We start from the raw sequence: 23,546 nt of genomic DNA on the forward strand, positions 1-23,546 counted from the left end.
CTCCCTCTCCCTCCCTTCCATTCTCTCTAAAAATCAGTGGGAAAAAATGTCCATGTGTGAGAATTAACAAAACAAAACCAAGAAAAAAATAACAAACGAAGAAGACAAAGAAAGAGAAAGAGAAAGAGATGGGAGCATCTGGAGTTAGCCTGTGGTTAAAGCCATCCTCCTCCGAGGACTCACTGCAGACTCTCTTTCTCACAATCTAACTGACCCTCTCACCTACCACCTACGTTTTGTTGACTCTTATTTGCTTTCACAGCTGAAGCAGTCACTGTGGGGGGATAGAAAGGAGAGCTTTAGGGGCCATCTATTCCAAATGCCGTCTCTGCCGCCAGCCAGCTGTACGATGACTTAGACAAGTTACCTAACTTCTCTGCCCCTCAAGAGTCCCATCCGTAAAATGGAACGATAACAGCACTGACCTGCCTGCAGGGTGGTTGTTGCTACTCAGTGAGATAATGCATAGTTTGGGGGCTCAGGGTATGCCTGGGTTCTAGACATAACCATGGAACTTGCCTCTCTGCCTCAGTTTCCCCATCTGTTAGGTGTGAGTAATATGGTGTTACCTGCAGGACTACTGCGAAGAGCACATGAGTTGATGTACAGTGTGCTTGGCTCTTGGTGGTGGTTGGTGAGTGCTCAGTCGATCTGAGTGTTTATGACAATGCTGAGACAGAGACTCGGATGCCAGTCCCATAATGAGTTCTCAAAAGCTAGGGCTTTAAAATAAAAAGGCCCCTCCTGGGGAGGCACAGGCCATCTACCTATGAAGCCTGCAGCCTGGCCGGTATTGCTCAGTGGTTGAACATTCACCTATGACCCAGGAGGTCATGGTTCTATTCCTGGTCAGGGCACATGCCCAGGTTGGGAGCTCAATCCCCAGTGTGGGGCATGCATGAGGCAGCTGATCAATGATTCTCTCTCATCATTGATGTTTCTGTCTCTCTCTCCCTCTCCCTTCCTCTCTGAAGTCAATAAAACTATATACTTTTAAAATGCCTCCAGATATTGCCAACTGTCCCTTGGGGGGAGCTGGGGGCGAAATCACCTCGGGTTGAGAACCCCTGCTCCAGCAGATGGAGCGTGACAGGCACGGTTAGTCACCCGCTCCAAGGACAGCCCTGGCGCAGAGCATTTGTCCTGGCACAATGAGTGGGGCCGGCACGTGCAGAGCCCAGTGGCAGGTGGTCAGCTCCGAGCAGCCTGGCAGCAAGCACCAGGAGCGTGGGTCAGGGCTAGGACCCCATCTGCTGGGAGCCCAGCAGTCAAGCAGGGTCAGATCACAGCTCATATGACGCTGAACCTGGGCACACCCTGTCACTCTTTCCTTTCCAAACCAGGACCAGGACTGGGTCCAGGGTCTGGGCAGGGCCACGCCCTGGGGGAGGGAGGGAGAGCTTACCTGGAGGGTCATCCCACCCCTGATGACCTTCATGACGTCTAGCTGAAGAGCACAGGCTTCTGGGCAAGAGAGACCTGGTTCAAATCCAGGCTCTGCTGCATGGAAATTAAACCTAAAAAGAAAAAGGAAATCCCCAGGCACTGACCCTTAAAACAGGGAGACCACCTCAGCCAAGTTGCTTACCCTCTGAGCCCTGGCTCCTCGTCTGTGATAGGAAGATGATGGCGCCAGCCTCACCTGGTGGTTGTAAAGAGTAAATGTCCTGTTGTTATGACCGTGGGTAGCATTACACCCGCCACGTCATGGGCGCTCAGTGAATGCTGTTGATTGAATGAATGAGTCCTTTTGCAGCAAACCTGGCTCCTCTAAATCCTTTTGTCATTTTAGTTCTCTTCCCTGGAATTTCTCCAGCTTTCTAACATAGGAAACCGTTGACTTCTCAACCGGAGGAAGTGAGTTATTCCTCTCTGGATAGCATCTGGCCTGGAAGATAGTCAGTGCTTAAAAAATGAAGTTTTCCTTTCTCGACGGGCAATGACTGTGCCTCAGTCATCTCTATGTAGTCATAGCCCAGCACAAAAACTGACATGGTAGGTGATCATTGAATGAATGAATGAATGAATGAATGAATGAATATACAAAAATGTTGAAGAAAGCCATGGCCCAGACACTACCCCAGGATCCTCCCTGGGAATCCATTCCTACATGTCACTTAGGAAGGACATTGCTGCTTACCAGGAGGAGGTGTCCTCACCAAGGCGCTGGGTGACAGAGGAAGATCTTGGGCAGAACTTCTGCGCCCCAGGCAGCTGCTGGGGACCCTTCCCTGCGGCCCACTGCAGGCTGTTCTCCCCGCCGCCCCCGGGAACTGGTCCAGCCTTCATGATCCTCCCTGCCACAGCAGGCCAGGGTGGGTCCTCCTCCCTCGGGATAGAGCAGTGTGGGCTGTACCCTGCAGGGTCAGCTGCATAGACATAAGAGTGGTGTTTGTTACGAAGACCCACGGCTAGTGAGTCAGGAGACCTGGGTTCTGCTCCCATCCCAGTCACCCACCCACGCAGTGACCCTCCCTGGGCCTGTCTCCCCATCTGTACAATGCGGACTTGGCCATGCTTGGGACAGTTATATCCTTTGGTGCGTGGCCAGGCAGACAGGTCAGTCCACAGCCATGTTACTGAGCAAGTGACTCGCATGGGACACCAACCAGTGACCTCAAGGCACTGCTGGGTTTCTCAAAGCCACCGGCTCCCCAGGCACCTGGGTGCTGCAGGGCAATGAACACAGTGTCAGGTGATCGTCTGCTCCGAAACCTGGATGTCTGATGAAAGCTGCAGGGCAGGGCACAGGTAGATTGTCCCAAGGGGGCTAAAGATTTTCAAGGGGGACCCTCAGGGTCTCATTGATGGCTGTGTGGGGGGAATGTTTATGAGAGCAGACATCTTTTCTAGAACTCCCCCATCTCTCTGCCCTTCCACGGTGCAGAATTAACTGACAAATAGGTGCTTTCCCTTTGCTGAAGTCTGTGAGGACGGATGGGGGAGCGCCAGCCCTGGAGAGCTGGAAGGAGCCAAATTCCCTCCATCAGAACAGGAGCCGGGAAAAGAGGGGTGGGCGGGCGGGGTCTAGGGAGAGGAGCAGCGAGAGGTGTGGAGAGGGAACGGCTCTATACAATCGGGGTGAGCTGAGTTGCTCTTTCACTGAGAGGCGTGGAGAGAGGTACAGTAGTGCAGGGCCTTGGGGGAGTAACTCAGCATTCCTGTGCCTCAGTTTCTTCATCGGCAAGCTAAGGATAATAGAACCTTCTCCCTAAAGGAAAACACTTAGAACCGTGCCTGGCAAGGAGCAGGGGCCGTGGAGATGTGTGCAGTGATGATGGTGGTGGTGGATATAAAAACCCGTGATATCTTCCAGAGAATTTATATCACTTAGGGGGGCACTGAGCAAATGGCTCTCCGGGGACCCGGCAGGGTACCAAATCCCACGTCGGCTGCACGGCTGCATCTGCGGGTAGCCATGCAGCCAAGACGGCCAACAGCAGGCAGGGCCGTCACCCGAGCTCTGCTGTGTCACCAGGGACTCCCCAGAGCCAGCACTGAGGACCAGGGCCCTGTCAGACCCGGAGAGCATGGGGCATCTGGCCTGCATGTGGCTAAACCATCCAAAACTTGCAATGGGCCGAACTTTGTCAGCAGCCTGCTTCCCATGAGGACACTTTCCCCAGCCGGAGGCTCGGACCTTCCAGCTGGGCTGGCTCTGCTGGCAGGCTGTCCTCCGGGGATATTTTCAGATTCTGGGTGACATTCCCCGGCCCCTCTGTCTAATAGGTCCCAGATGCTCCCTCCTCCTCAGCCTCCCTCCCTGCTGCTGTCCTGAACCCCGCGCTGGCTAGCGGGGCTGCTGGGGCCGCCTCGCCCAGTCACTACACCTCTTGCCTTTTTCTTTTTTTTAATTTAAAACATTTCATTCCCCTTTAACACGATGGTTGACAGAGGCCAGCATCAAAGAGGCTGTTTCCTCCTGGATGGGGACCAGGACAGAGAAGCCGGCAGATGAAGGTGGGGAGAAGGAAGCCGCTTTGGGAACGTGAGGAGAAGGGGAAGCATAAGGAGTCTTTATTGGCCGAGCATAAAAGAAGCAACTGGAGTAGCAGCTGTGTTACCGTGCCCAGGTCGCCAGGGGCTGGGCAGACGCACCAGCCCAGCTGGGAATCCCACAGGCCCTGGGGCTTTCATGACTCATGTTCTGCAGAAATGCCTTCCCTACCTTCCCGCCCCACCCATCCTCCTGCCCCCTTTTGCAGAACATTTGAATTTGTCATTCTTGGGCATTGTCAGTAAGAGATGGGGCTATTGTTGAGGCCTGTGGGAGGGAGGGAGGCAAGTGGACACAACTAGAAGGAAAAGAAAAGAGAGGAGAGGAGAGGGGAGGGGAGGGGAGGGGAGGGAAGGGGAGAGGGGAGGGGAGGGGGGAGGGGAGGGAAGGGGAGGGGAGGGGAGGGGAGGGGAGGGGAGGGGAGGGGAGGAAATAGAAAAGAGAGGGGCGTGGAGGGCGGTGGGGCTGGAGCGCAGAGGTGGGCGGTGAAAAAGGAGTAGTGGGCAGTGACCCAGGATGGCAGACGCCTGACTCACAGCTGAACAGAAACCAGGACAGGCGGACAGACAGGAGGCAGGGGACCCAAGGTGAAGCCTCCTTCGCTCCTGCTGCTCCCTGCTCCTTTCCCACTGCGTTTCGTGGAAGCGTGCAGAGGACACGCGTGTGATAATCAGTCTCGTTTGGTTCCCTACACCCTTGATCTTCTCAGTGGGCCTGGGGGCCCACCGCCCGGTGTTCCGCAAAGCGGCTGTGTGATGAGCTGGGGTGCTTCCGGGGCGCCCATTCTGTGGGGTGGGAAGCTGAGGCGGGACGTCAGGGCCCAGCAGGGCTGCACCTGGGGCCCGGGTCTCTGGGTTTCTCACCCAATAATGAGAATTTGGAGATGAAATAAAGGGAGGAGAGATGATGGTGGGGAAAGTGGGCTGGGAAAGTGGGCCAGGGAAGTACAGGCATCGAAGACCAGATGGAAACCCCGCAGCTGAAGGATCTTGGACGCTGCTTCTAAGGCAGCCCTCCCCACGCTTTCTTCAGCGACACTGACCCGGCATTTTCTCTCTCTTTCAGGACCTCCTGTAAGTAACCCCAGCCGCAGCCTGTTCTCGCACATCCGAAAGGCCTTGCTCCCTGCCGGTAACCGGGCCCTGGGCGGGGGGACGGACAGCTGGCCCTGCTGTCTTCCCGGGGAGCCCCTACACCCTCCAGAGCAGTCTGCAGGGCCCCTCTGTTACAGACCGGGGACCTGGCCCTGGGTGGGTCTGCCTAGGGCCGGCCCATAGTGTGTGGGTTGTTGACTTCATGCAAGAAAAATTTCACAGCATGAGAACAGGTGACTATGAGGGTGCATTTATTACAGCTGGGGGCAGTGGAACAGGAGGGCTTAGCATAGAAGAAGCCACAGGAGAACCTAGGCTGGGCTGCTCTGATTCTCTAAAAATGTCACAGAAAATAAGTGAGCGGGGGCGGGGCTGCTCACTGGGAAGTCAGAGAAAAGGGGACCTTGGAGACAGGTTCAGGGGGTGAGCCCAGGATTGAGCCGCCGCTGCCCATTGCTGCCCTGGTTGCAAGTCTCCTGGGGTCCCTTAGAGTTTAGGAGATGCACGCCTGTGGGGGAAGAAGAGGAGGAAGGGAATGGGGGGCGGTGCTCCCAGAGAGAGAGCTCACACTGGGCCCTTTGTCTTGAGGGTTATATCTCTCCTTTGCAGGCGGGGAATCTTAGGGGAGGTCTCAGGGGAGGGTGTCAGCAGAATATGCATCAGGTTCCAGGGGTGCGCTTTCAGGGTCCTGGTCTCTACTGATGGGTCGGCACCAGGGCCGGGCTCCTTAGTCACTGCAGCTGGTCCTGGCGTCACCCCCCGGTTTTGCTGCTGTTCTGGGCCTGGAGCTGGAATACAACTGAAGCCTAGAGGTTCTCTAGGAGGTGACCCTCTGCATCTGCTGTAAATTGCCTGCCCAGTGTTCAGCTCTCTGCCTCGTTCCCAGTTCCACTGGTCCTGGCTCCCAGGCCTGTCTCGCCTCCAGCAGGTTGACACAGGGGAGAGGGCCGCCATTTTGCTCTCCACGCACCTCTGCACCCCTCCAGGGCCAGACAGCGGCGGCCCCCAAAGCAGGTCCCAGTTTCAATCTGAAAGGCTGGCAGGCTCCATTGTTCGCCCAGCTCCTTTGTCCCTAAAGAGCTGGAGTCAAAGAAGCACCAGGTATTAAGAGAAGAAAGAGCACCTCTATTCAGTGCTGGTCCTTGGAGGCCTCCTGCCCATTCCGTGAGCAGGTCAGTGAGCAGCTCTCCGTGTGGACGGGTCCGGAGGACGTGATGTCCGCCCCGCCGTGTGGGCAGCTCCGTTCTAGCCGCGCCACTTTGGACCAGTGGTGGTTGCTATTAGGAGAGCAGTGTCAGCAGTTAGATCAGGAGACACAAAACACAGGCAGCACCTCGGCTCCTTCCCCTGGCGTCGCGAAGGCCAAGGGCGGGGCGGGGAGCCTAGGCATTTCCAGAGAACCTGAGAAGCGTTCAAGGAGACTGGCCCCCGAAGTAATAGATGCAGAGAACAGCAGCGTGTCTTCTTGAGGACAGCATTTGATACCCCAACAAAAGGCCCCGAGGTCACAGGGGCGGCTGGAGGCGGGAGTTGAAAGGGCCGGCCCTCGGCATCAGATCTTTCTCAAGGTTACTGATAGCAGCCGGTGCCATCCCCCCGCAGAAAAGGCATTTCCATCCTTTCTTCCTCTTGGCCGTGCCTGCGAGAGCGCCGGCCCCGTCCGTAGTAAGACATGATTTACTCTTCCACGTGCTCCCAAGCAGTGCATTGGGCCCATGCACCCGCGTTGGCGAGGCCCCCAGCCCCTGCCTCCCAGTTACAGGGAGGGAAGAAAATCGTGGCGCTCCCTGAAAGGAGGGGTGATTTATCCTGACATGTCTTGGATGACAGACCTCAATTCCTGCCATCAATCTTCCAAAATAAACTCTGCCACCGGAGACCTCGACAGACCACCTGCTGGAACTGGGCTGCTCTCCCCCTTTTTGGACAAAGCCAAAAAGAGTCCTCATCACCCCACTCCCGGGACTTCCCTGTTCACTTCTCCCCACAGCCAGGCTGCTGGGCTCACCGGCTGGCTCAGCTCGGGGTCCCTGCCCATCTGCCTGGAGGGCCTGCCCTCACCGGGAACCGAGCGTTCTGAGAGCCCTGTCCCCAGCCAGGGAGGGTGCTGCCCCTCCTGTGGGCTCTGCAGTGCAGGAGCAAATGGGAGGGTTGCATCTGAATCTCCCCTTGTAATCCTGCCCACCTGGGCACCCCAGAGCCATCGAGTGAGGGGGAGGAGCCACAGAAGCTGCCCCGCATTCTCAGCCTGACACAGAGGAGTCCTGAATCTTTCAGCGGGGCTGAAACCGCAGGCAGGATGAGGAGGAAAAGGGAAGCTGGCCAGGGTGGGAATCACCTCCTAGCCCTGTTTTCTCTGCTTCTGCAAAGAAAGAATGCCATTGGCCAGAGGTGAGGGGTAGGGAGACAGCAGCTAGTCACAACGCCTGCCTGCTGCCCCCTGGTTATGTCTCAGGGACCCCTCTTGGGGTGGCTCTGTACTCCAGTCGAAAGACCCATGTTCCTGTGGGCACAAGGACCGCCAGTGACTGGAGAACACAGCCTGGGAAGGTGGCTTTCGGTAGCAGCAGGAATCATTTAAGGGGTACGAAATGTGTGGCCACCACTGCCCAGCCCCTCATGCCCATGGCAGACATTGCTAATCAATTAGGAGGCCTTTTACCATAGTGTTTTTATTCAACCCGTTGGGGTCCACACTCATGCTGACATCTGTTGGCCATGCCTGCACTAGATGTAACAGAGAGTTCTTAATGGTGGGAACCATGAGGCTGAAACAGATGACTGAGGGAAGAAGGACTGTCTCTTTCTCTGGAGGAAGATAGGGAAATCTATGATGACCAGCTGTCAGCCTGGGTCGACTGTGATCCTTGAATGTGATCAAGGCCCTCCCCTCATGTTGTTCACGAAATAACAGAGGCTCATAGAGCAGAAGCGACTCCAGGTCACATAGCTGCTGGGGCAGGTATACAATACCCTGACCTTCACACACTTCTCTCTCCCCCTTTATTTCAGGGTCCTATTGGAAGACCCGGCCTCCCGGTGAGTAGCTTTCGTTTCTTCTTCTGTGTCTGTCTCACATGCTCTTCCTCAGTCCAAGGGCCGAGAGGTTGGGTGGCTGCTTTCCTCCAGCTGTGGCAGGACGAGCGGCCTCTCTCCAGCTTCTCTGGCCCGTAGCTGAGGGGGAAGCTCCCTGGTACCTCCTGGGTCCAGACAGGCAGGTGACAGCGCGCAGCCCCTCCCACGCTGGATCTGACTTCCAGACTGATGGCCCTGTAATGGAGGCCTAACGAGGGCCTCGACAGACCACCTCCATACTCCTCTTGCACACCAGCTAGGAGTAAGACCACTGTCCCTGCCTTGTCCTAGGCCCTCTGGTGAGAGTACACTCACTCAAAAACTTTGTTTTCCACCCCAGTTACCTTATCTGAAAGCTAGAGAGGCTGTGCCAAGTAACCGTGGATGCTTTCAAATAAAATAGTCCCCTCTCATTGAGACCTTAATACGTGCCAAGCACTATGCCAATCACTCTTCACACATTTGATTTGTCAGCGACTCATTGAAATGGGTATCATTATGCCCATTTTATTGATGAGGAAACTAAGACACAGAGAGGTGAGATCCCTTGTCCAATGGGCCAAGCTTCCGTTGTAAACCTCTCGGAAGCCCACGTTATCACACACCATTCCGTACTGCTGTTTCCTGTGGTCATGCTCCGTGTCTGAGAACCGTCTTTAACGTCTTCACAGGCATTGCTCGGTAGGATGTAGGCTGGGACACATGTGCATTGAGTACTGGAGACTGCGGGCCCCTGGGTGGAGAGGGACTCGGCAAGACGCCGTAGCCAGCCATGGGGCGGAGGCGAGGTGTGGCGAGTGGCCCGGGGCTGGCACCAGGTTGCCCTCTCTCCCTGCGCCGAAGGCCGCATCCATTGAATTCCAGACCCGTGTGCATCCCTCTTACCCCACTTACTCCTCTTTGGACATGGATTATACTGTAACCTCGTGGCTAATCCAACAGCGTCTAGAATCCATGTCCAGCAGTGACTTTCTTAATGAAATGCATGTGGGAGAATATTTAGCCTTGAAAATGGAAGCTCGCCCAGTAAGTCCGAGCCCCGAAGCAGAGGAGGACGGGTGAATCGGTCCCATGAAACCCAAGGCGGGGGAAATCAGATGACTGGGGGAACGTGGGCAGACTTTGTTTTTCTGACAACGTCCACCTTTAAAAAGCATTTGGGGGCAATTCACAGAGCAGGGGTTGCTGCACAGAGTTTCCAGTCTCTGGCCATTCCGCGCCTGTCCCGAACCCCAGCGTTTTATGGCCAGGACTGCAAAGAACATTAGTTTCAAAAAAGAAATGAAAAGAAACCAAAACACACATCCTGCAATAACATTCAAAAGCCCGAGAATGAGTGGGCCATGGGGATGTCACACCCGACGGTCAGCGGGCCTGGTGCCCACGGCAGAAAGGGCCACTGAGCCACCGGTCATGATCCTGCCCCTGCGTCTGCATGAGGGGACCTGGGAGTGACCCACGGGAGGCCTGCTGACGCGGGCCCGTTGTGAAATGCAAAACGTGGGAAGGATCAACATGCTCACCAAATCCACTGGCCCGCTGGCCTCCTCCCCCTGGATGCCATTTACGCAACACTCCCCAGGTGCCAGCACCGGGAGGAAGCTTTCCAGAGAGGACATCTGAGGGCCGCCGCCCCGCAGCCCATGAGCGAGGTGCAGACGCTCAGGGAGGCTAAGGAGACAGCCATGCATAAGGCCAACACCGCGGCCCTGCCACACAACCAAGGGCAGCGTTTCACTCAAGATGCCCTTGGTCTTGACAAGGCACACGTCACCAGAGCCTAATTTCAGAGCCAACTGCTACTCTCTGGTGCGTCCATGTGTATTTTGGGATGCTAATTGTCCCTCGGGGCATTTTGCCTCCGTGCAGTCCGCAGACACAGAATCGCCCAGAAATGCCCGCACCTTCAGGAGAGTCCATAAGCCCAGCTTCGCCCGCTCAGCAGGACAAACACCATCTGAGTTTTGGCCCCCACTGCTTTCCATCTTTGCAGGCTCCTAGCAAACGCAGGCCCACCCCAGAATTTATGATGTCTGCACACGTGTAATTGCAAAAAAATGTTTTCTTACCAAAAGGGGGAGGAACAAAACTTAATAAGCAGATTTCCAGAGTGAGAAGATGTAACCCTGGCTACAAAACAAAGCATTTCCCCCTGGGCAGCTGTAGCTCGTGATGCGGCCGCATCCACACGGCTCACAGTCCTTCCTGCTGGTGCTGGCGGTGGCCGCGTGGAGGGGTGTGGAAGGGCAGAGGGCCTGGGAGGAGCCGGGGAGTGTGGGCACTGCTCCCCAGCTTTGGCAAAGGCAGATCTAGGAAAGTGCTTCACGTATGTTATATGGGAGCTGCCACTCACCCTGCTCTGTGCCTGGAAGCTGAGTGTGACAAGGATCTAAGGCAGTGATGGCGAACCTATGACACGTGTGTCAGAGGTGACATGGGAACTCATTTTTTTGGTTAATTTTTCTTTGTTAAATGGCATTTAAATATATAAAATAAATATCAAAAATATACATCTTTGTTTTACTATGGTTGCAAACATCAAAAAATTTCTATATGTGACATGGCACCAGAGTTAAGTTAGGGTTTTTCAAAATGCTGACTCGCCGAGCTCAAAAGGTTCGCCATCACTGATCTAAGGGAAGCAGAGCCTTGGACCGCTAGTGGAACACAGAGGGAAACCCGGGGACCAGACTCCCACATTAGCGCTCTGACCGCAGCACCAGGCCTGAGTGCAGATAGCGATAGGGTGGCTGCTTGCAGAACAGTCTGTGGGGGCCAGATGGGCAAGTTCGCTCACACGATGCCTGGGCACCGTCCCAGCTGCCCATGCAAACCAGGTCTTGGGTGCACAGTTCCCAGGGGGCCCGTCACACGCTGGCCCAGCTCCAGCCGCATCTAACTGTCTCTGCCTCCTTCATCAGGGGGACAAAGGTGCCATTGGGATGCCCGGACGTGTGGTGAGTTGGGGCACTTTTACCTGCTTGGGTGGCCATTGCTTGCTTCTCCACGCTGGCCTGTCCTCCAAATCGTGACAAGATGCTGCCTGCCCCAGCCAGAGGAGAGGGCAGGGGATTTGGACCTCTCCCTCCCCCCGCCCCACCCCGCCCAAGTCAGCTGCAGAGAGGGACGGGCCAGGAGGAGAGGAGTTTTATTTCAACCCTTCAGCTCTTCCAATGTGGCTTTACTCTCCAGAGAGCTGCCATGGCAAAGGGAAACTCCAAGAACAAGCATCACTAAAGCTCTTTGCGTGTCACCCTGGGAGGACAGGGTGAGGCCCGAACCCTTCTTGATAGTGTGAGGATTCCCACCCTCTCCACCCCCGAGGCTGGCAGCTCACCCTCAGATGTATAGCGGCTCCTGCTGCCGCCACCACCACCCCCAGCCCCCGGCAAGAGGAGCAAAAGACCCAGTGTGTGTGTGTGGGGGGGGGGGGGGGTGTCAGGGAGAGAAATGCAGCCGCCAGGTGCTCTCTGGACACCACGTGGAGCGGCTTCTGGAGGCATCGTCCCTAGACAGAGCCTAGAAGATGGTGAAGGCGGGGCTGCTCCAGGCAGTGCTTCCAAACCCTCACCAGGAGGCTGGGAGTCAAACACGTAACGGCTCCTGCTGAAAATTAGATGGCGAAAGGGAGACAGGAGTGTTTGACAGGGAGAGTGTTCGGGGTGGGGAGGCCGGCCCTGGGCCTGCAGGTCCCAGTGCTAGGACTTTCCTGGTGGCTTCCAGCCTCTGAGCGGCTAGGAAGGGCAGGACAGACTCGGGCTGGCAGCCCGGGGCCCTGATGACCATACCCGGCCTCACCACCACCCTGTCTGACCCCTAACTCTCCTCCTGCCATCAGCCTTGGCCTTCAGCCTGGCTCCCGGGTGCTCCCTGATTACCCCTCTGCCCTCCTTCCCTGTCACTCACGTGCTTCTCCTCATCGCCTCACCCCCCGGGCTGGTCGGCTGTGGGCCTGCGTATGGCATCCTTGTGCAAGTTTGCTTGCTGGTGGGAGCCTGGTGCCCAGAGCGAAGGCATCCACACCACAGCTAACACTGGAGAGTGCCCACTGCATGCGGGCGTTGTGCTAAGAGCCTCCGTGCATCGCTCACTCGGTCCTCACTAGAACCATAGGAGGTAGGCGCCGTTTCCACCCCCATTTTTTAGGTGAGGAAATTGAGGCTCAGATGTTGTGTCTTTCCCAAGGTCACATGGCCAGGAAGTGGCTGATCAGGGCTTTACTCCAGCAGCCTGACTCCAGACCTGTGCCCTTGACCCTGGCAATGCTACTTCCCCTCCCCAACACTGGCATCACGGCTCTAAGGAGGGTCTGATCCTTAGGGTGGCGCCTCAGGACCTAGGTCTAGGATCCAGGACGTTTCAGAGGGTCAGGACAAGTGGCGTTCCAGGTCACAGAGCTTTGAGCTCCCCAGGGCCCAGCCATGGGCGCTCCCCGCACCTCCCAGGCCACAGCACTGGCCCTGACTCCCTCCTTCCGTTCTCTGACTCCAGACATGAGTCCCCCAAGCTGCACTGGGTCCTGCTCTGAGGAGAGCAGGGAAAGGACATGAAGCCAGCCTTTCTCAGGGGCTTGCTGTTGGTGGGCCTAAGCCAGGCACAGTCTCCACTGTAGCCCTCCAAGAGGGATCCCACTTTATTAATGGGAATGTTGAGGTTCAGGCCAGGGCTGGGGTGGAGTTGGCTTTTGCACCCAAGCTGACGGTCAGACTCTAAACTCTTTGTGCCTAGCAGGTAAGCTTCGGAAACTCCACTCAGAGTGCAGCCACCAGGCTGCTGGGCAGATTGCCAATGAGAGCTGCCCCTCCTGCTGCCCCTCAGGGCCTGCCCCTCCTGCTGCCCTCCTGCCTTCTTTCTTGGGGCCTGTGGGCATGTTCCCCCAGACAGTATCTATCTGAGCCTAGTCCTGCCTACAGTGGTGGAACTGGAGGCAGAGCCACAGGAGGTCTCCCCATTTCCTTCCCCACAAAGCTATTTTCAAGCTGAGGGTTTCCTGCTGCTTGTGCTATTTTAAATGTGACAATGGGCCCATTTGGCTGCCCAGTAGTAGTCCTGGCAGGAGCCACCTGATAAGAACTGGGGTGGCCAGGAGGTGTGAAATGCCTGAGGGAGTTGTCCCATGGTTCACCAGGGGTGGCACCACTGGCTTCTAAGGATTAGGGTCCAGTGGGGTTGCCTATCCACTGGTCACTATGGTTACAGGGACCCTGGGCCATTACCCAGTTTCCTCTGCATCTCAGATCCATCCTCCATCCTCCCAGATGTGTGTGTCCTACTATCTGTCCTCCCATGTTGCTCCAACCCCTCACCTGCCATCTTACCTGGCCAGCCCTAAGGACTCCTGGTGTGTCTGCTGTGCTTGGTGCTCAGTTAGACCTTCACACCAACTAGATTCCACTCCACAACGCAGTCCCTGGGAAAGTCTCCCCATGGCCACCCAGATGGGCCATGACTTCTCAGGCAGATTTTCCAACCTGCGTGTTCTCTCTCTCTCTCTCTCTCTCTCTCTCTCTCTCTCTCTCTCTCTCTCTCTCTCTCACAAACACACACACACACACACACACACACCCCACACGCACGCACGCACACATGCACGCAGGCTTGGAGAAGGCCTCTGTTATCTGGAAGGGCTGGGCTGGCTGGGGCCAGACCAAGGGCTGAGGCAATAGCCATGCACACGCGGTGCTTGCCAGAGGCGGGACCTGTCATGTGTCAGCATCTGTGTTTTGTTTTATTTCTCATTTCACGGCGATTTCTTTTGTTTGGTTGTTGTGCCATTAACACAGATTCTTGTGTGTGCGCCTCTCTCATCCTTTCTTTTTCTCTCCCTCCCTCTCTCTCCCCTGCACCCTGTGTTGCATGTGGCTGCCCCAGGGAGTAAAGGGCCAACGAGGCGAGAAGGTGAGTCCACACTTTCCCCTCTGCCCTTCCGCCCGGGCCATTGCACCCACCCCGTGGACTCTTGGGGGCTTTCAGAGGCCCCAGCTCAGCCCTCCCGCTGGCATGCCCGGGGAGCAGAGCTGCCAGCTGGGCCTGTGGGCCCTCAGCCTCTCACGCCGTTTCCTAACAGCTTCCACACCGTCAGGCTGGGGCCTTGGGATTCCTGGGCTGAGCCCCAAGCCTCCTAGCGAGTGGGTCCTCCCCCCCCTCCCCCCGCCCCGCCTGCTGAGTTGCCTGTGCCGGTGCCTGCAGCTCTGACTCTGGGCCTTGGGCAGTCACCCTTCCCAGAGGCAGGGAGAGCTCGGCCCTGTTCTGAGTGCGGCCTCCTGCCCCCCTCCCAGCAGGCACTGCCTGGGTCCTTCTGTCAGAGCATCACCTCTCATCCCGTCTGCTCCATACACCTCCATCCTCCTTCTGTGCCCTCCCCACCACGCGGACCCCTCTGTGTCACCTGAGCCAGGACTAGGAAGGTCCAGGCAGCTCGGTCTCAGGCTCAGGGTGCTGGGCCCACAGGGCCAGTGTGTGTCGTGTCCCCCGCTCTGTTTCAGCAGCTCCATCCAGGGGGCAGGCTGCTGCCCCTCAGTTTCAGGGTGGGCAGCCCCATGGGTATTTGGGGATGGGGGTGGGGGTGGGGAAGAAAGCCGGGGGGCTGGACACTTGGGTGGGACAGGGGCAGGTCGAAGAGGTCCTGAGGAGGGCGGTGGGGAGAGGCTTCTGGGGCCTGAGCAGCCATGGCTGAGCTGTGCCCCTCCCTTCTCCCTCCCCTTTCCTCCTCCCCTTCCTCCCTCCCCCCCCCCCCCCCCCCCCCCCCCGTGCTGCCCTCTTGCCCACCACTGCACTGAATCCTCTTCTCCAATTTCTGGGCCTGGGCTCCTACCGCCCTCTTTCCTGGTCCCCACATCCTATGCTTTTGCTACATCTCCTCTTGCTTTGTCCCTCCCGCCCGCCCTCTGCTCTCCTCAAACGTTCCTGGATGCTTCCTCCATCCTGGGCCTCCTCTCCCCTGACCTCCCTCTTGCCGTGCATCCTCTGGCCCTTCTGTCCTCACCTTGGCATGCTCCTCCTTCCCCACCTGCCAGCCCCTTCCTCTGACTCTTCCCTTCCCACCCTCTCCCCTCCTGCCCCTGTGCCCGGCTCCCTCTCCCTCTCCCTCTCTGCTTTCTCTCTTCCACAGGGGGCCCCAGGAGATGCCGGGATGTCCATCATCGGGCCCCGAGGCCCCCCTGTGAGTGGTCTTTGCTTTTCTTGGGGGGTGGGGGGAGGATGGCGGGATGGGTGAGTTAATGAAAAGGGCTTGGGGTGGAGGCTTTGCCTCTGGGTGTGGAGACACCACATGTGACGCGGTTGCCAGGCCAGGCCTCAGGGCGGCTGTGGATGGTAGTGAGTGGTCTGACTAAATATACCTAAATTACAGCCTCTAGATTACGAAACTGCAGCAGCTGCCAGGTGGCCCTGCTGTTTCTAGCCAAAGGGGAGGACGTGCCCACTCCCACCGGGAGGGGGTGCTCCAGTTTCCAAGGCACAAGCCTGGTTCTGGGAGCCCCTGGAGAAAAATACCCACCCACAGAGTCCCTGATCCCACACCCACTGCTGTCCTGGGGAGGCCCGAGCCACCTCTCGCCCTCAGAGGCTCCCTTGTGCTTAGCCTGGTCCTGTGTCTTACTCCCTCCGCTCAGCGGCTGGGGCTGGGGAAGGTCAGAGAGGATTCCATGTAGATAAGCTCCCGTAGGGACCAGCGGGTGACGTGGTGCTGATGTGGGAAGATGCGGTGACTCTGGAGAGAAGGCCTGGCTGCTTTTCCAAAGAATGCCTGAGCCACGGGGCTGCCATAACATCACCAAACTGCCCTGGCCAGTGTTGCTCAGTGGTTGGAGCATCATCCGTACACCAAAGGGTCGCGGGTATGGTTCCTGGTCGGGCACATACCCAGGTTGTGGGTCCATCTCAGATCAGGGCACATACGGAAGGCAACCGATTGTTGTTTCTTTCTCACATTGATGCTTCTCTCCCTCTCCCTGTCTCTCTCTCTAAAATCAATCAAAATCACCAGCCGTCAGGGTGGAAAGGACCTCAGCAGTGGAAGGCACAGCCCTCTGAGAAGGGGCAACAGGTCCAGGGAGGGGAAGGGGCTTGGCCAGGGTCCCACACATAGAGGCTAGGGCAGGACTAGAACCCAGGACCCTGGCATCCAGGACTTCCACCACAGCAGCAGGCCACCCTCTCCATGTTCTGCTATGTCAGCAGTTCTCAACCTGTGAGTCGAGACCCCTTTGGGGGTCGAATGACCCTTTCACAAGGGTCACCTAAGACCATCGGAAAACACATATAATTACATATTGTTTTTGTGATTAATCTCTATGCTTTCATTATGTTCCATTTGTAACAATGAAATTGGGGGTCACCACAACATGAGGAACTGTATTAAAGGGTTGTGGCATTAGGAAGGTTGAGAACCACTGTGCTATGTGCTTTTCTTGACCTGCTATTTACAATGAGAGGGCGAGGGGAGCTGCACCTTCTACTCCGGTGACAGCTTCTGGGAGTCTGAGGCTATAGCCCCATGGATGGGGCAAGCTCAGCCTGCCACTCTCCTGCCTTCAATGGGGAGAGACAATAGAAAGCAGGAGTCTTCTCTTTTACCCACAGTCTAAGGAGAGGGGTCAGAGAGGAAACTGCGAGGTTAGGTCCAAGGGAGGGAATTGTGATGAGCTAAGCAGCCAGGGAGGGGCGATGGTGAGCGCTGGGAGCTGAGAGGTGGAGCCAGGCGGGCTGCCTGGAGCCTGGGTAGGTCAGACAGGCTGTCCCTGCTTCTATTTTCAGCAGCTCCATCCAGGGGTAGGCTGCTGTTCACAAGGAGACACCCTCATCAGGCCGATACACACGTTGCGTGTTTCGTGGTGTATTTATTCCATTAACATGTGTTGGGCACCTCCTGCATGCTAGGCAGGGCACACAAGGCAAACCTGGCTGCAGCTGCTGGCCCCTTGACAGGAGACCAGCAATGCCCTAGTGTTTACAATGCAGTCACTGCTCAGCCCGGGCGGTTAGGGAGCTGTGGGGACATGGAGGAGGCACCTGACCTGGGTGGGGGCAGGCCGGGAAGGCTCCTGGGAGGAAGGAATCACTAAATCCTGTGATTGGGGACGAGCAGAGGTGACTCGGGTACCGTCTGGGGAGGAGCCCTGAGTCCGGAGGCGGGATAGCTCCTTCTAAATGACTGGAGAAATGAGGAAGTTCCTTCCAGAGCAAAGCCAGGTGAGACCGGCAATGAGCAAGGCTGTGACCAGGAAGGACCGGGGCAGGGGCCATGCTGAGGAGTCGGACTTTCTCCTGAGGGCAGGCGAGAGCCCTGGGGCTGCGTTCAGCTGAGGAGGGACAAGATCAGATTTGCAGTTTAGAAAGATCTCCTGATGCCCCGCTTAGAAGAGGCCGCAGGTGGATGCCTGGCTGGAAGGCACCTGCAATAGTCAAGACCCGGACTGGAGCACAGTCCCTGGGGCTGGTGGGAGTGCGAGGCTGGAGAGATATTTTGGAGGTGGAATTGGCGGAACAAAATAAAAATGGGGATTGAGGGAGGAGGAGGCCGAGGTGATCTCGTATTTCTGACTTAGTAACAGAGTAGATGGGGTGCCTTCCCCGGAGGGAAGAGCAGATTTTGCTGGGAGAAGTGAGTTTAATCTGAGCATAATGAGTTGGAGATGTCCTTGCTTGCATCATCCCAAAGGGAGTGGCCCTCCGTTTGCAGCTGGAGTTCCCAGGGCTGGCGTTCTGAGCTGGCTCACACCCCTCCCAGTTCAGTGCCATCACACTGGGGGCTTGAAACCAGCCATGGTGGGAGCATTTACACCACAGACAGTTGCAAATGCTGTACAAGACAGGGTCTCCTCGCCACTCTCCCCCACCCCAGCCAGTTACCAGCACAGAGTCTATTTGAAAGGCAGCGCTGACTTGGAGAGAGGGACGTAAATGTGTCAGGCTCTGGGTAGAGCCACAGCCAAGCCTCTTTCAGGAGTCACATCGAAGAGAAGGGAGAGTCCTGGTAGCTCTTTCCAACCAGAACATCCTGCCTGTCCACGCGGTGTTAGCCTGCACAGGTTGCAGGTAGGAGGAAGGAACGGAGGAGTCGACAAGTGTAAGGTCCACTTCCCAACAGCGGGACCCACATGGCTCCTCTCCTCTCTGACCTCAAGTTAAGGGAAGAGATTTCAGAGGCCATGGAAAGCTTGCCCTCTTATTGTTCTTCTTTAGAAGGATATACTATTGAACCATAAATCCATCTACCAATCTATAATCCATAACTTTAATATGACCTGAATTCAAGTGAATTTATGTGTGTGTGTGTGTGTGTGTGTGTGTGTATACACATTTCAGAGAGGAAGGGAAAGGGAGAGAGAGAGAGAATCATTGATCAGCTGCCTCCTGCACTCTTCGCACTGGGGATTGAGCCCACAACCCAAGCACCCAAGCATGTGCCCTTGACCGGAATTGACCCGGGACCCTTCAGTCTGCAGGCAGATGCTCTATCCACTGAGCCAAACCAGCTAGGGCCAAGTTAATTTTTATGGGGTTGAGAGGCCAACAAAATAATATTCAATTCATTTGGAAAAAGGAAGCTTGTGAGGCTATCAGGAAAATTCTGATAAGTAGAGAAAGGGTAATAGTGCAGAGGGGACTGGTTGCTCTACTAGATATCAAAGTGTGTCATAAAAACAGAGCAAGTAGCACTGCACATGAAACAGAGGGGAGGCCAGAAATAAAGCCAAGTGCACCGGTAGGTTGGTCTGTGATAAAGGCTTGATTTCATAACAGAGAGAAACATCGATTGTTCAGAAAATGATGTTGGGCCAGTGGACAAGCCTCTTAGAAAAAAGGCCATTTAAAACTAACGAAAAAAGCTGAGTATCTGCCTCACTTGTTATATCAGCAAATTTCAAATGAATAAAATACTTAGATGCAAAACACAAAACCCTAAAATTCAAGGACAGAGCATGAGCAAACATTTTATCATTTTTTAAAAATATATTTCTATTGATTTCAGACAGGGAGAGAGAGATAGAAACATCAATGACGGGAGAATCATTGATCGGCTGCCTCGGGCATGAGCCCTGATCTCCTGGTTCATGAGCCACGATTAGCCACTGAGCCGTGCTGGCCTGTTCATGTTTAACTTGGGAAAGACCTTCAAAACACAACCTAAAACCCAGAAGCCACAAGAAACTGTTGTTTGACAAGATGGATAAGTTTGTCAACCTAAATGCAAAACTTCCATCTGGCACAAAGCAGTTCATTAGAAAGGCAAATGCCAATGGGAAGAATGCTTGCAGCGTAATTACCAAAGAGTCACTGTGCTTGACAAAGAGCTTTACTCAGATCAATGGGAAAAAAGACAAGCAACCTAGTCCAGTGGTTCTCAACCTTCCCAATGCCGCTGCCTTTTAAGACAGTTCCTCATGTTGTGGTGACCCCCCACCATAAAATTATTTTCGTTGCTACTTCATAACTGTAATTTTGCTACTGTTATGAATCGTCATGTAAATATCTGATATGCAGGATGTATTTTCATTGTTACAAATTGAACATAATTAAAGCATAGTGATTAATCACAAAAACAATATGTAATTATATATGTGTTTTCCGATGGTCTTAGGGGTCGCGACCCACAGGTTGAGAACCGCTGACCTAGTAGAAAATATTGGTAACGAATACAAACAGGCTGTTCACAAATAAATAGGGCCAGCAATAAACATCGGAAGAGCTGTCCAACCTCAGTGTAGAATTTGTTGTAAATGAAAATCCAGTTCCAAGCCTCTCCAAGTGCCTTCCCCAGAACTAACCTCTTCTGTAAGGAGAGTCCCAGTTTCCATTTGGTCAATGACAACATTCTTCCCAAGGTCCCTAAAAAGCCCTTGGTCAGCCCTGGATTTGGCTTTGGGTTGGAGAGACGCCTCCTGCTACCAGGCAGGCTCTGTCATTAGCGAACCATGTGATCGTCCCCACCATGTAAACATTAGCCCAAGTGGGACTTGAAGAGGCTTCTTGGAACCCTGTCCTCCTGACCTCTCCTTCCTCCTCTCGGCGTTCAGAGAAGCCCAAAGTTTACAGTGGGAGGTTTCAGAGGTCGCAGAGCACGGGTTCTGAGTTTTCTGCTTGCTGCTATTCTTAGCATCACTTATCCCTGAGAGGAGAGAAGCCAGGGCCCTTCTGATAGATGAAGGCTCGCCCTCCGGGATGCCTGCCAGAAGCCCGTCCTGAGCCTGCAGATGCGCCCTGCCTGGCTAGTGCACTCGCAGGGCCAGGGTCCACATCCCGCCAGCCATGCCTCCTGAGCAGAGGCTTCTGGACACTTGTGTCCACAGCTTCCAGGACGACCGGAGCAGCTTGTGATGTTTCAGGGCACAGCAGACGGGTCCGGAGAAATCTTCCGCTGGTAGGGTCTGGTTCTGAAGCTACTGTTTGGCAAGGACACGCCTCCTTGGGTCCTAAGAAGTATCAGGTGCAAAAGCAACCTAGGTGCCTCTAGAGTCAGTTCAACCCCACAATCGGCCGATGGTGTCAGCTGCCATTTCAAAGGGCTTCACAAACATAACTGAACGTGCTTCAATGTCCCTGTGGTTATACTGCTATCCCCATCCTCCAGATGAGGTCGCTGAGGCAGACAGAGGTTAGACCACTTGCTCAGAGTCACACACCATGGTTGGTGGAGGCAGCCAGGTTCAAGAGCTAAAACTTGGGAAGAGACTGTGGCCATCTCAGGTTGGCGAGGGGCGGGGGGGGCGCTCTAAGCTGAGAACTAAACACGGGAAAGAGGTGGTGTGTCTGGGGGAGGCAGGGTAGCCCGTTGCCTCCGTCGGTGGGGAGATGATGGAGGAAAGGACCTAGGATGGAAGATGCGGATGAGCTGAGGATGGCCATGAATGGCGTGTGGGTAGACAAGAGCCATTATCGGTCTTGAGAAGGAGAGCGACAGCACTGATGCGTCTTAGCTCTCTGTGACCCTTGACCTCCCGGTCAGCCCTCTTTCCACCCCCCACCCCCATCCCCAGCCCTGGATCTGCACAGCTTCATGCTGCTTCCCACCTGGCCGGGCACATCTCTGGTCCTAATGACTGACCATAAACCAGTGAACCTGCTTGTAGTCTCCAACTGAGTATCTATCTATTTCCTCTGAACCCCCAGGAGAGTGGGCACGAATTGATCCTGCAAAGATGGGGGTATCCAAAATTGCCCAACTAGAAGAGGCCTTCTAAGAGGGAAGTGAGCAAGCGCCCCTAGTCCGGCCTGAACACACACATCTCGGAAGCCAGGTTTCTGAACCCGCTGATAGCCAAGCTGTCCTTAGATAAGTGGCCGTGAGTCATGACCGTAAATAAAAGGACCTGGAAAACCACAGGTCAGGGGTTCAGCGCACACCAGCCGAGTCCCCGATGTCCTCGCTCTCCATCACCTGTTTATATGCTGAGGTTCAGGGTGTCCACAGCAGCGAGGCACTCAGGGGGCTTCTTCCCAGGAAGACCCAAAGGATGCTGGCCCTCTCCTCCGCCCCCCACCCCCAGCACTGGGAGGAGCCGCTACCTTTATCCCCTCCAACCCCCCCACCCCCCGAGCAGCCAGCTCAAGGTGGATGTTCGCAGAGGAGCGGGAGGACGCCCAGGCCCCTCTGGGAGCAAAGGTGAACCAGGGGGCTGAGGATTAGTTTCGTCTCCTCCTCACCATCCTCACTCCTCTCCATTCCTTTCAGGGCCAGCCGGGCACCCGAGGGTTTCCTGGATTCCCGGTAAGTGGGGAGAGCTGAGGTTGGCTGTGGCTCCGGGGATCCCTGGGCTTGGCTGGGTGACCTTCATGCGGGGCCAGCCCTGCCCTTCCGACCCCGGTCAATAGGACCCTCTCCTCCGGCCTTTCCCGAGAGCAGCCGAGGAGAGAGCGCAGTGCAAGTGAGGACCGGGAAATGGGCATGGAGAGGAGGGACGCAGGACGGAGCCGTGAGAGCAGTCACAGGCTGGCACACCCTGGGCCCTGGAGTGTGGCACAGATGATGCACTGCAGGGAGGCAGCCTCCATCCTGGAGGCAGTCAGGTGGCCGTCTGGATGCCCTGGGACCCCTCCTTGGGAGCCCAAGACAGACCCCAAGAGAGAGGGCAGAGGAGAGCTCTCTCCCACAGGCCCTGATGCCGGCCAGCCTGACTGCCTAGGACCACACTGCCCACACTCCACCGACCACACTCCAGCAGGCACAAGTCCGCCGGGCTGGGGCCGAGGCCTGTGTTAGCAATGGTGACGGCCCCAGCGGGTCCTGGTGCGGGGCATCTCCTAGGCAGCACCTCACTCACTCCTCACCAGGACCCTCGGTAGAAGGCCGATTAATCTGACCCCTTTTAGGCTGGGACACTGGCTTAGCCGTGGTCACATCACCAGTCAGTGGCCGAGCAGAGACTCGAACCTCAGCTGGTGGGGTCGTACCCACTGCCCAGGCGGCCTCTTCGGCAGGAGACCTGGCTGCTGGGCCTTCACATCTGTCCTCTTTCTGCTTTCAGGGTCCCATTGGGCTGGACGGCAAACCGGTGAGTAGACCCTCATGGGCCTCAGGCTCCTCGCCCTCACTTGGTCCCGGTCACTAACCTGGGGTCCCTTCGTCCTTCGGCAAGACCCCAATTCCTCGGAAAGAAGCTTTGGACAGAATGACCGTTCCTGGGGCAGGAAGTTGTCGCCGGTGGGAAGGGAGGAGGGGCCATTAGATTGGGTTACCCCTGACCCCAGGGGGCCTCCACCGGGCACAAGTCCACAGCCGCCAAGATGGGCCTTTGGCGTCTGGAGCGAGAGCCACCCTAGAATGTGGAGGTGCTGGGTGCTCCTGGAAGGGGGCTCGCTGGGAGGGCCCAACAACTAATTCTAAAGGAGCCTGGCACGTGCTCACACTGCTGCTCCCAGCACCGCCAGGGCACCTCCTGTGCCTCCCATCCTCCCGGGGCTCCATCTGGTGGACACACACACACACACACACACACACACACACACACACGTCCGAGACTGTACGGAGGCTGCTTCCCATCCTGACCTCTCCTGTCCATTTCAGTCTTTTGGCTTGAATGACACAAATGTTCACGGGGAAAGGAGACCCCTCCCTACTCTTAGGAAGGAGTGACCTGGGGACAGCTCAGCCTTCCAGCGCTCTCAGATGCCACCCACTCTCTCTCCCTGGGCAGCTGGCATCCTCTCAGATGAGGGGCCTGGCTGCCCGCCTGGTCACTCCCCTCTGCAGGCCAGAGCCAAGCTCCCGGTGACTGTGGTCATCTTGTCCACTCACCTCCCGGGACCTGGCGATGGAGGGAGGAGCCACGTGTGGCAGGGCAGGGGGGCTTCTGGGTTGCAAATAATATGCCGGACTCTCATGCTCTTCTCCTTCCAGGGCTACCCCGGACCCAAAGGAGAGATGGTAAGACCCCAGC

The 23,546-nt window shown here is 56.1% G+C and overlaps 1 protein-coding gene across 5 annotated transcripts in view; it reads left to right on the top strand.

Moving 5' to 3' along the window:
• Positions 1 to 23,546, top strand: part of COL13A1 (collagen type XIII alpha 1 chain) — a 140,115-nt gene that overhangs the window by 53,659 nt on the left and 62,910 nt on the right. For all 5 annotated transcript variants that reach the window (XM_036336953.1, XM_036336952.1, XM_036336955.1 and 2 more), the window contains exons 3-10: positions 5,063 to 5,070; positions 8,104 to 8,130; positions 11,088 to 11,123; positions 14,038 to 14,064; positions 15,278 to 15,328; positions 21,842 to 21,877; positions 22,635 to 22,661; positions 23,507 to 23,533. In XM_036336953.1, the coding sequence (XP_036192846.1) occupies positions 5,063 to 5,070; positions 8,104 to 8,130; positions 11,088 to 11,123; positions 14,038 to 14,064; positions 15,278 to 15,328; positions 21,842 to 21,877; positions 22,635 to 22,661; positions 23,507 to 23,533 (239 nt within the window). The remainder of the gene's footprint in view (positions 1 to 5,062; positions 5,071 to 8,103; positions 8,131 to 11,087; positions 11,124 to 14,037; positions 14,065 to 15,277; positions 15,329 to 21,841; positions 21,878 to 22,634; positions 22,662 to 23,506; positions 23,534 to 23,546) is intronic.

The sequence above is a fragment of the Myotis myotis genome, unplaced genomic scaffold (genome assembly GCF_014108235.1).
Source record: "Myotis myotis isolate mMyoMyo1 unplaced genomic scaffold, mMyoMyo1.p scaffold_m19_p_15, whole genome shotgun sequence".
Classification (NCBI taxonomy): Eukaryota; Metazoa; Chordata; class Mammalia; order Chiroptera; family Vespertilionidae; genus Myotis; species Myotis myotis.